Source organism: Stigmatopora nigra, chromosome 1, assembly GCF_051989575.1.
Source record: "Stigmatopora nigra isolate UIUO_SnigA chromosome 1, RoL_Snig_1.1, whole genome shotgun sequence".
Lineage (NCBI taxonomy): Eukaryota > Metazoa > Chordata > Actinopteri > Syngnathiformes > Syngnathidae > Stigmatopora > Stigmatopora nigra.
Window position 1 is genome coordinate 23535304 of NC_135508.1, and position 14870 is coordinate 23550173.

Consider the following 14870-nt stretch of genomic DNA (forward strand, 5'->3'; position numbering starts at 1 on the left):
AAAGGGCATTTGGGAATTCACTTTTTGCATTTTTTTTCTTTTTTTCCCTGGAACCAATGAGGATGCCGCGGCAGAGTAGCTTTAACTGTCCTTCTACATTTGCATCCTTCATACATTTTTAAGAATGTATTTGATGCCTTGTTTTGACTTGCAATTAATTAGAGCTGTTTTGTTTTGGGTGGTTTCGGATTACAACTCTACTATGGAAACGACTGTGTCACACGGCAACAGGTGACGTCATCTTTAATCGACGTCTCTATGGAATGACGGTATCGAGAAGCGAACGCCTGATTTCCCCAAACAGTTGTCTGTCCTCGCTGCAGAGTTTCTTCGTTGTTTTCATCGATCGCTTGGACACTTTCCACCGGGAGGAGCTAACATGTAAAAAGGAACGAAGATCGAGGACTGAGAAGATTGCAAAACTAAGAACTGGGATTTAACCGTTAATTTGCCACATACAATGTGGCGGTGATGTTGCCGCACGATTCATCGAAGACTGTAAAATAGGTTAGATAAAATTAGATTAGATGGATAGATTTATGTATTTCATTTTGATAGATTTCAATGGTCTGTCAAAATATATTAGTTATCTAAATGTTATTATTATTTATTAGAACTGTAAAGTTTTCAAAGTTATAATTTGTCTTTAAAAGATGATGGACACATTTTTATTGCATTGCATTTAGGTTTTAAAGATTCTCCAAACAATGGATATTGTGGAGAGATCACTTTATATTTTAACTAAAAACGTGGTGGAAACCATTCAAATTTTATTTTATGGCTATGTCACCTATTTTCCACTCTTTGCAGATTATACCATTGACATTACAGAAACATAGTTTTATGTACATAATTCGTCCGAATAATTCAATTTAATAATGTAACTTCAAATATAAATTCATCAGCTAAACACAAGTTGCATCAGAAAACAAAGTTGATAGGACGATAGTTTGATTTTTGCTGAGGTGCGTTGAGGGTATTTATTTTATACTAGTACAGTAATGAGATTAGTGGTCTAATCCCACAGTAGACAGGAATAGCCCGAAACTATGCCACTCAAGACTCAGGAATAAGAGGACGGACTACCATAGTCTTTTTTCTCCATTTTTTTTTAATTTGCATTCTTGATGCACTTGATTTGTCACCCTGATGAAGTAGAGGATTTGAGAAACCACACTATCCGAATCGACAGACCCACCCTGACAGAGGGATAATCCAAGGCAAATCAAATCAAGCGAGGCCAAAGGATTGACTTTTCACAGAGTTAGTGATAACGTCAGAGTAGGGAAGGTTGATGTCACGTTTTTTGGCATCTACGAGGTACATGAGTCCTGAAATGGTGCTCACCTGAGAGTCACTTACAGGTAATATATACATTGTATTATGAATTTTATATGTTGATTATTTTCACGTTGAACTCAATTCTCTTGTATTCTGAATTCATGCACCCGAAATATGGTAAAACAACTAAAATTTGAATTTGAAAAATGAAAACCTTAACACGTGTCCCCATAATTTCAATTAGTGCTCAATGTGTTAATATTTATGTGTATTTGATCGCCTCATGCTCCTTCAGTGTTCAGGACTGAAAATGCTTATGATCCAAAAACTAGATTTTTTTTGTCTAGGTTCTGCTATGATTGCGGACATCACCATAACGGGGGTTTCATATGGCACTCCATGAAAGGCCCCATGGGGGTGCCTTGATGGAATTCAGTAAGTAATTCTTATTCCTCAGGCGGAGATTGCTTGTTACTGAAAGACATGCATTTTTTTGCCCTAGTGTTAATTCCTGGCATAGATAAGACACTATTAAATAATAATTAAGTTCTTCATTATTTTTTTAGTAGTTTTTCAGATTCAACTACTACTTACCGTACTTTAAACGTCTTACTTTACTGCTAATGTTGGGAATCATTTGATGCAATCACTGAAACAGCATTTATTTGATCTTACTTCTTTCCAGTCAGAGCTCCCAGAGCAAAGTACACTATAATTGGAGAGGCGATTCGCTATGTCATCCCAGGACATATGCAATGTTCTATTGGCTGTGGAGGTCAAAGCTGCAAATACGACAACCCAAATTACTGGCGTGATGACCAACAGGCAATTAAAGGCCTCTACTCATCATGGTACATAATCCTTGATTCCGTTTTGTGAATGTACTGCAAAGTGGCTTTTCTCATCCGTTGCTGTTAAATGTCTGCATATTCTCATATTCTTTTAGGGTGACTGATCACCTTCTTGCAATGTCCCGACCCTCCACTGAAATCATTGAAAAGTACAACATTATTGAGCAATTCAGAAGGTATTCAGGAGTATTTCAAGATTTATCAGTAAATAATTAGGGTACACCACTTGGTAATTAAATATTGTTGCTGTTTTTCTTCCTCCTAAGGAATGGCATTAAAACCGTGATAAATCTCCAGATACCTGGTGAGCATGCCAGCTGTGGAAACCCTTTGGAGCCACAGAGTGGTTTCTCCTACAAACCAGAGGTCTTTATGGAAAATAACAGTAAGTGTGTTATAGATTTCAGTGAGTGTGTATTTTGCTACTCAAATTTTGCTGCTTACAATTTCAGTTTATTTCTATAACTTTGGCTGGAGTGACTATGGAGTAGCCAACCTTACTACTGTTCTGGATATAGTGAAGGTTATGGCCTTTGCTGTGCAGGAGGGAAAAATAGCTGTTCACTGTCATGCAGGTCTTGGAAGAACAGGTAGTAGAGCTGCACCTAAATTCTTCTATAATCATCATGGCACACAGCGTCACGACTAAGCTTTTGTTGCTTTTCTTAGGTGTGTTACTGGCATGTTTTTTGGCATACGCCACTAGGATGACTGCCAATCAAGCGATTCTATACATAAGGGCCAAACGCCCTGGTTCTGTTCAGACGCGCAGTCAGCTGAGCTGTGTCCGTGAGTTTGTCCAGTTCCTCGGCCCTTTAAGGAGTGTGTTTTCTTGTACTGAGCCTCGATCGCAGCCTGTCACCTTGACCCAATACCTCAATCGCCAGAGACACATCCTGCATGGCCTTGAGCGTAAAGAATTGAAGTACCTGCCAAAGATTGTCCAACTTGTCTCCAGGCTGCTCTTGGATATCGTACAGAATCGACAAGTGATCGAGGAGGACATTTTGGAGGCGCCGGACATCCAAGATATTGAGATGACCCTCAGCATCATTGAAAAGCTCGGACCTCAGTTTTGTACGAAAGAGCCTCGCTTACCAGGTTCACCCACCTTACCGAGGCATTTTCATGAACCGCCGATATTCTACCATCGCAAGAGTCTGAGTTATAGTGAGTCTGATTTAAGACGTCTAGGCTCACAACTCAACCTCCTCACACAGCCCTTGGGCTCTCTCTCACAGGATAATATTGCCAGGCCCCATTCTCCATCAATCTCTAGAACACCCGCACACCAATGGAAGAGTTGGACTAGTAACACATCCGATCTCTCCCAAAGCTCCACAGGATCACTCTGGCAAGTCAAGAATGATGAGAAGGATGGCTCCATTTTGTTAAAGAAAGTTAAGCAGATGCCTATCCAACGCAGCGGGTCTGTAGGAAGCAATGGGCCACTCCAAAAAGGCAGCATGCTCTCCAGATTGAAAGCAGCACAGCGGGAAGAGTTGGAAGGAAATGAGAGGAAATCTCAATGTAGGGATGAAGAGCAGTCGGAGGTTCCGTGCATTACCCTCCAGTCAGAGTTATCATTGGAAGCCAGGAGGCTGCTAGTGGCACAAGCCCTGGCAGTGGACCTTTTCCTAGATGGGGAGCAGGAACACAGGAACAAAGTGTTAACATGGCAGGTAATTGACCCACTCTAAATAATATTTACACACAACCATGCCATGTACAGGGTGATGCAAAAGAACTGGAACTTTTTTAACAATACAGTAAAACCAAGAGTGATGGAAGTAACACATTTTGTTTCCAGAAAATAAAACCTTTAAAACATACCATTTAAGAAACGAAGATTAAATTTTTCATTTAAAATAATGTCCTTTAAACGGCGTCTTCCTGTGCCAATGCATTCTGAAAATCTGAAATACTGTGAATTTCATCCTGAATTTAAGATAGTAATTAAATCGGCAAAGTGTTTATTTGCTGAATGTTGCTGTCTTGCAGTGCCCCCACGTGAGCCAGCCACTGCGTACTTAAAAAAAATCCGGTTACAGTGGGTCACCCTGTATTCTCTGAGCATTAAAATAGTCTGCATAACATGCTTTCCAAGTTTGGTCACGTGACATTTTTCCATGTAGCAAGTCATTTAACAATTTAACAAAATATTATTGTCTTAAAATTGAGCAGTAATCTCTTAAAATGGTATGGAAATGATCACATGATATCAAGATCTTTTCTTATATGACTAAGAATAAAATAATTTCTTTACAATCAACTTTGAGAGAGTGAATCAGATTATGCCCAATGTTGAACTCTCAATGTAATCACGCTGCTTATTAAATATTATCACCTCGGATCAGCTGAGATATATTTTTTCAAAATTTTCCCCCTAAATAGTAGACAGTTGTGAGCCCTCAATTCACAAGTTGTGAGTGCAGAATCTAATAAGCATGCATTAACTTGTGCTTGTAGGCTGAACTAAATCAAGGTGGTGCATGGGAAAGGCTATGCATGGAGCGGGACCCCTTCATCCTTACAGGTCTGATGTGGGCATGGTTAGAGCAACTTAAGGAGCCAGTCATCTGCCATGAAGATGTTATCTCCCTAAAGCCCGTGAACAACGATGCTCAGACTATCCTCAACACATTTGACCACGTAAAACTTCATGCACACATGCTCTTCTGCCTACTTTTTTAAGCCAACTTTATTTGTTTCATTTTACAGGCACCAAAAGAAACCCTGATATGCATACTGGACTGTATGGCTCATTTACTGACAGTTCCGGAAGAGGTTGAAAATGCATTCCTGAATCGTGCAATCAAGGCTTTTACATGGGTAAGTGCATGTCAGTTCAATTATTTGTAAACAATAACAAATAATAATGTTCACACTAGATGGAAAGCAATTCGAACAATGGAAGCCAAGTGTACGAGTCCATGACAAGAGTCCTACGGTGTGTCCTTGAGGACATGAGATGTGTTGCCACCAAAGCAGAAGACCCTACAATGTCTTTTTCTTTTGCGTAGATACTTCTACAGGTAGAAGCATGGAGTGGATACTTTGTGCCTTATGATGAGAATATTTATTCTATAATTAATGATGTGACATGACTAAAAATAGTGATACATATTGTCTTAGCATTTCTGTATTCCACACAGAGGTAACTCAATGAAGAACAATTTATATGCAATGTACTGCCTTATGAATGGTTTGACTTAAGTTCCATAACTAGTCAAGTGTCAATTAATTTTACAAGTTTGTTGTAGATCCCCTTTCACTTTATCAATGCCTTTGTGTGAATAACCAAAGAACTTCAAAATAAAAACATGCAACATTTAGGGTGAACTATCCTTTTGGAGGCAGTGAAAAAGTACATAAAGTCCATTTTTCAGGCTCACGAGGTGAATGTATATGCTTTTAAAATGTCTTTGCCATCCTTCCCTTGGACTGAACCAACAATGCTGGAGAAGTCACAGGCGACGATGCTGAATCCTCTAAAAACATAGAAAATAAGTATGGGCAACACAGTTAGATGCAATTAATCTAAACTAATTAATGGTGAACATCCATATATCTATCTAAATGTGTGAACTCACTTGGACATAGTGTGAGAACCTCCCAGTAAGTGGTATCGACTTTCCAAGACCAGCCCACGATCGCTGTCATGCTTCCATGCAAGCACGTGCAAGGAAAGATCCTGAGATGCTGTTACCACACGAAAACTATCCTGTGAAATGACACCCTCATTATTGATTAAATACTCTGCTCTTTGCGAACTACTGGTATACAGTTACCAGCAATAACCTGTCTTAATAAAATGAAAGATTAATTAGAAATTGTCTCGACAAAGACCACAGCATTTTGATGCCACTTATATTCTAGTTGCAGTGGACCCTTCAGTACTATACAATAAAACCAAAGGATTTTGCCATGGTATAGCACTTTTGTTTCTGTTAACTACTTCCACGATATGAACACTTAAATTTTCAGACGGAATACAATGTCCTCCTGCCTGGTTGATATTTGAAATGTATTTACTCAGTGGTTGCCATTGAAGGTGATAGACCAGGGGTCGGGAACATTTTTGACATAGAGCCATAAACAATTAAAATTTTCAAATGTTATTTCTTGAAAGCCATACTTAAAATTTAAAAAAAATACATGTAAATGCAATTTTTAGTAATTTCTTTACTTTTAAAGTAGAAAAAGTCTCTGAATTATTGCCGGCGTAATGCTCCTATTGGTATGTTCGAGACTTAGCTCTCTCACCAGGTGTTACCATATTTAACTAACAGGTTAGCGGAGAGCCATATGCACCCACCAAAAGAGCCACATATGGCTCCTGAACCATAGGTTCCCCACCCCTGTGATTGAAAACCAAACATAAAAAAAAGAGTAGTTTTCACTTTTCACGTTGATCACAGTAATTTGACCACATAACAGCTTACAAAACTGATATTAGGGAAACAACAACCTAGATACAAAAATCATGCTTTAGTGCAACTACCGTATTTTCATGACTATAGGGCGCACTAAAAAGTTACATTTTCTCCAAAATAGATAGGGCGCCTTATAATGCTAACTGCCATGTGTAAGCTCTAAAGCCTGACTGAGAACACTTTTTGATGACACGCTTCTTATATAGAGAGAAGGCGGACGTGGGTGGGGTCATACGCTAAAAGACTGCCCCTACAAGGTACCCGTATATGTGTGGGCATGTTTATTGCAAAACAATTTCGATGATCAATGAAGAACTACTATTTGCGAATGGATTGTGGCCGCCTGCACGACCGTGTCTGCTTGCACGGTTGTTCGAGCTTTTGCCAAAGCCGGCATCATATCTGTAAAGCCACATGGCAATGACAGTGACTGACAACGAAGAGAGGGAACCCGTCGTTTTCGATGACTCACTTGGACAATTGTTCAATTCGGACACAGAAAATGAGGACTTTGATGGATTTATGGGTGATGATGACGCGAGTACATTGTAAAATGGCTAAATAAAGTACAACCGAACTCAGTTTTGCTTCTGTTGCCTTTTTAAAAACTTGTTTTTAACATGTGTCCGTATGTTTGATCTGGTGTATGTTTAAGATGGGGTATGTTTTGCCATGCCCGACCGCCTTTAAATGCGGAGCGTCCAGTGTGTGTGTGTAAAATACAGAAATAGCACTCATTACTGACAATGCGCCTTTAAATGCGGTGCGCCATATAGTCGTGAAAATACGGTAGTCATAAGTGTGAAACATTCATTCATTTTCTGAACTGCTTATTCTAACAAGGGTCGAGGGTGGGATTCCGGAGCCTCTCTCAGCTAACTACGGGCGCCAGGCAGAGGGCACCCTGAAACAGTAGCCAGCCAATAGCTATACCTATTCACAGGCACACATAGGTAGGGGCAAGTTAGCATTTTCAATTAACCTAGCCTGCATGTTTTTGGAATGTGTGAGGAAACCACAGTATGCCAAAAACCCACAAAGCCCTTGGGAGAACATGTAAACTCCACACAGAGAGGACAGGCCTGGGATCAAACCCACAACCCCAGGACTGCAGCTAACGTACTAACCACTCGATCACCGGGCCGCCAATTGAGAAACAATTAAGAAACAATTAAGTAAAAAATCTTACCACACACATTGAAGTGATAGGCATCGTATGCTCGGTAAATCTCGCGAGCAAGGAACCTTTCATAGAATACATCCAGAGATCACGATCTACTGCCATCACAATGGAGTTGCTGTCTTTAGCCTCAAGAAGAATGTTTGAAGATATCCCCATGGGCAAGGAGAAGGACTCTACCTGTTGAACTTTGAGGGAATGTTTTAAATGTCAATACTTGTTGCTATACTGTAAGATGAAACACAAATTGTACATAATAATTATGGTAAAGATGCCCCTGAGACCATAAGTATGATACATAAAAAGTGACTTGAAAAGTAGGTGTCTGTTTCTTCTTTCCTTGAAACAGTAACCTTTCTCACCTTGGATCTTGGACGTGTACTTTGACTTTGTAATGATGACATCAAAGACAGTGAGTGCTTTGTTGTTGCTGCGCTCTTTGCAGTGGACCATGGCCAGTCTGGCAGACTGCGTGGGGACAAAGACGGCCGCCTGGCATCCAGTGACCGGCACAAACTGGCACAGTGGGTCTTCGTCCTCACACAGGGAGGTCAAACTATCAGTGTAAATCACCTAACAATAAATGAATGTAAAAAAAAAATTGAAAAAGTTTTCTTTTGTCACTACTAATTCTCACACAAATATGTCACTGTCCAAATAAAATTACATACCTTTGGACTTAAATCATCATTCTCCTTGGAGCCAGCTATGATCCATTTCCTGTCAGGGGAAACTAGTAGTATATTGACTTTAAAGCTGTCACATACCATTATACTGGATCTTTCAGTCAAAGATGTCCCAGATAGTGTGCACAGTGAACCCTGACTCTTTCCAACCTAGACAAAAATATGAACACCAATATAAATAACTGCTGAAAAAGGGAGTTTTTCCTTCAAAATGTGCAGAGGAAAGTAAAGATACCCACAGAGAGAAACCATTCATTGTCCTTGTTATACTGCAACAATGTACAGTGCGTGGACGAGGCAGAATTGGATGCCACCTCCTTACCAGTCTGACCTTGCCAGACCTTGATCAAGCCAGTGGAGTCTGCTGTGATGACAAAGTCACGTTGCTCATCGCTTATGATGCTTGATAAAGGGCTCTGCTTAGCACTGCACCACATGAGTTGACCCTGAGATTAAAAAATAACAAATTAGGTTAGCCTTTGAGGCTGAGAAAGTCTGCTTTTGTACATTTGCATTTACATCTCAAGATGTATTGAGAAAATGCAGTAAAATCATATACTGTTAAAATCTACCAAGTTTGCATAATAATTTTATTAATATGGAAAACTGCTGGAGAGGCCACTAACATTCTGAGTGTTCCATGCCCGGACTGTACCATCAGTAGAAGCACTGCAGACTGTGGCTGGTGTGTTCCACAGATCAGGATTTAGTGGCGAGTTCTCCTGAAGGTAAACCAAGCCCACAATTTGCCCTGGAATAGGAAGTACAGAAGTGCAGTGTTTCTTTTTGTGATGGCTTTATACATTTACTTTTTAAGTTATACAGTCGTACCTCTACTTATGAAATTAATTGGCTCCAAGACTTTTTTCGTGACTTGAACATTTCATAAGTAGAGGTGTACTTTATATGTAAATTCTCTAATTTGTTCCACGGTCCTCACACAACTACCAACTAAACCCTTTACAATTGGTCAAAGTGTCCCAATTTTGTATGAAAGATGTGAGGAACAAACAAAAATTAGAGGAAAGCTAAAAGGAAATGATTTATTAATGTCTTAAAATGAATAAAGCATTTGAAAATGTGCCCTGCGCCGCTAAAATATTCCCATTTACTTTTTAGGGGATTTCGTAACTTCGATCTGTTTTTGTGTGGAGTTTGCATGTTCTCCTCGGGCCTGCGTGGATTTCCTCCGGGTACCCCAGTTTCCTCCCACATTCCAAAAACATGCATGGTAGTCTGATTGGACACTCTAAATTGCCCCTAGGTATAAGTGTGAGTGTGCATGGTTGTCTGTCTCTTTGTGCCCTGCGATCGGCTGGCCACCGATTCAGGGTGTCCCCTGCCTCTGGCCCGAAGTCAGCTGGAATAGGCTCCAGCACCCCCGAGAGGGAGAGAGAAAGGATAAAAACAATAACTTATTTTAAAAAGTTCTACGTATATCTGACCTACGTGGCCTCGGAGACTTCTGCAGGTGTAGTCCCCAGTTCGCCCTTCTTTCATCTTGGTCTCCAAATGGGATCGTCGAAGAAAGTATGTCTTCCACGAGTAATTGACGACAGGGCTGGCCAACACAGCCTGACTACAAAAGCCCCACCGCTGCAAGCACATCCTCCTAATTAGGAAATATTGATTTAACACTTCCATTCTGTTGTCATTGGTATTCATCCATGCATATGAGGAGTCACTGATGATGTAGTGGTTCATTCGCCTAACTTCGATGCAGGCGGTGTGTGACAATCGGTCACTGGGCCGCCGGCACAGTGAATGAACCATGATAGTTTTTTAAAACTAAAAATTACTGTAATTTCGCAGCCCAGTGAGTGATTAGCGCGTTGGCCTCAAAGTTTTGGGGCCGATGGTTCGATCCCGGGTCGGACTTCACTGTGTGAAGTTTGCATGTTCTACCTGTGCTTGCGTGAATTTTCTCCGAGTATTCCGGTTTCTTCCCACATCACCAAAACATACATGGTAGGCTGGTTGAACACTGTAAATTGGCTCTAGGTGAGAAAGGTTGTCCGTGACCTGCGATTGGCTGGCCACCAATTCAGGGTGTCCCCTGCCTGGTGCCCATAGTTAGCTGGGGTAGGCTTCAGCACCCCCTGCGAACCTTTAAGGACATCGCCATTGACAGTGGCAGACATCCAATCCAATTTTGACAGGAGCCTCACTGCCAACACCAAGATCAAAATAGATTTTGGACGACTACCACAGTCATTGGCAGAGAATGAGCTAAGTAAATTCAAGCATCTAGTAGTTCAACTCACCTCCATAACCACTGAGTCTCGGCAACATCATGCCAGTCCTGGAAAAAGTCAAGAAAGTTCAAGTTTTGAGATTGTGACAGGTACTTCCGCATGTTTAACTGGCCTTACCTTACTCACACTCGATGCCCTGATTAGATCTTCTTCGGTCAAAAATGAAAAAATATGGATAATACAATCGCGTGTCAAGATCTGAAGGTCCATGCTGATGTTCCACGCTCACGTCCCGTGCGTTTGTTAAAAACAGGAAGAGTTCACTGGTCTTTGACAGCCTGCATTGTATTTTTGTGGCCAGTGGGAGGCGTTGTCGTAAAAGGCAATGAGCCCATAAGAAGGCCTTAGCGTCCTGGACAACTGAGGGGGCATACTGTGGACAAAATAATAATTACTACAATGAAAAATAACAGATAAAGTAGATTAAACATTGTTCATCCTTTTTTGAACCGATTTGTCCTGACTGAGGTCACAGGGGGTGCTGAAGCCTATCCCAGCTGCCTTTGGGCACAGGCGGGGGCCACTTTGAATTGGTGGCCAGCCAATCGCTGGGCACGAGGAGATAAACAACCATTCACTCTCACACTCATACCTAGGGGCAATTTAGAGTGTCCAAACAGCCTACCATGCATGTCTTCGTAATGTGGGTGGAAACCGGAGTACCCAGAGAAAACCCATACAGGGTCAGGGAGAACATGCAAACTCCTCAACCTATTATTTATTTATTTTTTAAAATATTTGTAGGCTCACTAAATGCTTCGAGAGGAATTGAGATTGAATTTTGAACAACTTTTGCAAGCACAACTATGAACAACAGTAGAAAATACGAGCAGGTGAATATTCATATACATACCTACAATTGGCGGCCTTTGAGCTTGAACAGCTAAGGAGTTTGAAGTGAGATGCAATGATGAGAGGAACACTAAATTATTTTTGTGCTTTGCAATAGAGAATCAAGCTGCGTTATTATGCAAATTTTACATTTGAATCAGAATCTAGAAAATGCCATTTCTGGAGAAATTGCATGAGTATCATTGCAGAGTTGATCTGAATGTGCATAAGTACATGTAAGTACACGTGAAGTAGTACGAGTACGCATATTTACAATACAGTACAGGTGAGTATATGTATTTGTAGTACAAGTACATGCAAGTGCACTCAGTTGGAGGACAAGTACATGTACTTGTAGTACATGTACACGCAAGTACACACCTGTAGTCAAGTGCGTTTAAGCAGACACACATGGTTTAAGTACATGCAAAAACATGTAGTACGTGTAAATGTGAGAACACATACCTTTTGTACAAGTAACCATAGATTAGTAAAATTAAGTACATATAAACATGCATATCCTTGACTTATTTTAACAGCCTTATTTTACAAAGTTTACAGCGCTCTAACAACTTGATTGCAGACAAAAACAATATAATCTAATTGGCTGATTGTTGGAAGTTGGGGCGAGAAATTTCGTGTAAACACAGAATGGAAACAGTAACTTTTACGAGCTGACAATAGACTTTTAGCATATAAAAGCATCGGATATACCATTAAGAGTTATGTTAGATGTATTTCCCAAACACACATTTTTTTTAAATGTCTATTGAAATATTAACGGCCATTTCATGAATAGTTCAAGTGCAAATCATACATTTTGCTTCTTTACAATGAAATGAATTTTTGTTTTAGTAAAAGTCTGACATGAACCCCTTATTGCAAGAGGTATAAAAGGAAATCTGAAATATGATGTTTCATTCATTCATTCATTTTCAATCCTTCTCCGAACTGCCTAAGGGTGCTGATAGCCTATCCCAGCCAACTGTGGGCGATAGGCAGGGGACACCCTGAATTGTGGCCAGCCAAAATCAGGGCACAGGGAGACGGACAACCTTACACGCTCAGTCCTATATTGTCTTTGATTCATGGAAAATAAAGAGACTCTTAGATTATATTCTGATTTGATAGTGTCCAAGGTGTTTTTGTGTAAAAACCTTTTAAACTTTTTTTTCTGCAGAAATCCAAATACAGGAGTGATTTGTGTGAATTACCCTGACTTATCAAATGTTCGTCTGGCTTTACTTGACTTTTCTTCAGACAAATCTTACTTTCTTAAGTTTTTCCCTCTGTACATTGAATGTAACTAATGTTTACTGGGTGTTTTGACCAGTGATACTGTCTTGGTACAGTCATACCTCTACTTACGAATGCCTCTAGGTACAAAATTTTAAGGTTCCAAAATTTTGTATATGCAAATGAGTGACTCAAGATACAAAAAGGATCCAATTTACGAAATCCTGGAAAAAGTAAATGCATTTCCTTATCTTTTATTTCATTTTGAAAATATTGTCCCAGATTCCTTGAGCGTCACTTTAGAGAGCTCACTATCCTCTACTGGTGTCTCATTTCATCGCTCACATTCAATCTCATATATAATGACAATGAAAGCATTCAATTCTATTAAATTAGCTGTCTAGCAACAACCACTATCCATGTTTCAAGACTCTCTCTTACATACCTGTCCACCTCGGATAAATGCTCCCCGAATTGACTCTTGCATCCCTCCTATTAAACAACTAAAAACTGTAAAATTACAATGCACATGTTTTTACACACAAACACATAACACACACACACACACAGTACTACAAAGTGAACGGCTATCGGCCCTGGTAGAACAGGCCCTTGCCACTATCTGTCGGACAAACACGAGTATTACGTCTCGCAATATAATGGCTGCGGGGGGATTGTTTTGCCATTATATTCATTTTAAGACATGAATCATTCGCTGTGCTTCTCGAAGATTTCATGCAAAATTGGGACACTTTGACCAATTTTAAAGGGTTTAGTTGGCAGTTGTGTGAGGACCGTGGAACGAATTAGATAATTTACATATACAGTACTGCTCTACTTACGAAATGTTCAAGTTATAAAAAAAGTTCTGGAAACAATTAATTTCGTGAATAGATGTATGACTGTAATTCGGTATAATCCATTATCATTGGGAAAGAACATTTTCTTTCGGATGGCAGGCAACTTTCCCAGAGCCCGAAAAGATGACTGACATTCACCCAGATCAATGACAATACAGTGGCTTGACACTACAATGAGTGGTGGGAATCTTCCCGAGAGAGAGAGCTGATTGGTTCATATCAAAGACAAAGCACACCAGCCCACTGAAAAAAAATAATGGTTTTCATATACATTTTACATTTCAGTAATTTAATGAGATATGTCAGCGCCTTCCTTTGTTACTGGATTCTGTTTTAAGAGAGTTTCCGTGCTCTTTCGTGCCTATGGTATTCAGTTCCCCTTTAATGAGGGGTGTCTTAAGAGGGAGGAAAGTGACAACGATTCTCAGGGCTCTTGACCGACAGGGGCCCTAGAAAATAGCATTTTCAATTTGCATCCTTGAAGTGGTGGGGCCCAAAGTGATGAATTCTTTCCCACGGGGTCAGGCAGCAGCCGCACCAGATTTATAAAACAAAAACGATATGCGTAATGGAAGATAAATGAATAAATAAAAAGAGAGAGAGTGAGAAGGAGATTGAGAAATGGAGAGAGAGAGATAGATAGATAGAGAGAGAGAGAGAGAGAGAGAGAGAGAGAGAGAGAGAGAGAGAGAGAGAGAGAGAGAAATAGGGAGATGGAAAGAGAGAGAGAGAGAGAGAGAGAGAGAGAGAGAGAGAGAGAGAGAGAGAGAGAGAGAGAGAGAGAGAGAGAGAAATAGAGAGAGAGATAGAGAAAGAAAGACTGAAAGAAAGAAAGACTGAAAGAAAGAAAGAAAGAAAGAAAGAAAGAAAGAAAGAAAGAAAGAAAGAAAGAAAGAAAGAAAGAAGAGAAAGAAAGAAAGAAAGAAAGAAAGAAAGAAGAAAGAAAGAAAGAAAGAAAGAAAGAAAGAAAGAAAAATAGAGAGAGAGAAAGAAAGAAAGAAAGAAAGAAAGAATAATAGAGAGAGAAAGAAAGAAAGAAAGAAAGAAAGAAAGAAAGAAAGAAAGAAAGAAAGAAAGAAAGAAAGAAAGAAAGAAAGAAAGAAAGAAAGAAAGAAAGAAAGAAAGAAAGAAAGAAAGAAAGAAAGAAAGAAAGAAAGAAAGAAAGAAAGAAAGAAAGAAAGAAAGAAAGAAAGAAAGAAAGAAAGAAAGAAAGAAAGAAAGAAAGAAAGAAAAATAGAAAGAGAGAGAAAGAAA

General features: G+C 39.8%; 2 protein-coding genes across 4 annotated transcripts; one reads left to right on the forward strand and one right to left on the reverse strand.

The window, feature by feature from the left end:
• Positions 1-178: 178 nt before the first annotated feature.
• Positions 179-5467, forward strand: ptpdc1b (protein tyrosine phosphatase domain containing 1b). The gene is made up of 11 exons (XM_077719100.1): positions 179-507; positions 1159-1364; positions 1629-1716; positions 1967-2132; positions 2228-2308; positions 2399-2517; positions 2585-2722; positions 2802-3814; positions 4602-4784; positions 4854-4964; positions 5024-5467. Exons 3-11 carry the CDS (start codon positions 1671-1673, stop codon positions 5153-5155), a joined length of 1989 nt encoding a protein of 662 aa, XP_077575226.1. The 5' UTR covers positions 179-507; positions 1159-1364; positions 1629-1670; the 3' UTR covers positions 5156-5467.
• On the reverse strand, positions 4816-10967 carry fbxw12 (F-box and WD repeat domain containing 12). 3 transcript variants are annotated; one of them, XM_077719293.1, is made up of 10 exons: positions 10807-10967; positions 10699-10736; positions 9880-10046; positions 9061-9185; positions 8674-8880; positions 8516-8584; positions 8111-8321; positions 7758-7936; positions 5726-5856; positions 4816-5623 (listed from the first exon to the last, which is right to left on the reverse strand). In XM_077719293.1, exons 1-10 carry the CDS (start codon positions 10897-10899, stop codon positions 5524-5526), a joined length of 1320 nt encoding a protein of 439 aa, XP_077575419.1. In that variant the 5' UTR covers positions 10900-10967; the 3' UTR covers positions 4816-5523. The 3 variants fall into 3 exon arrangements, with proteins under 3 accessions (XP_077575419.1, XP_077575340.1, XP_077575499.1); XM_077719214.1 differs by having other exon boundaries at positions 8420-8584; XM_077719373.1 differs by having other exon boundaries at positions 8420-8584; positions 9880-10030; positions 10807-10878.
• Positions 10968-14870: the final 3903 nt, after the last annotated feature.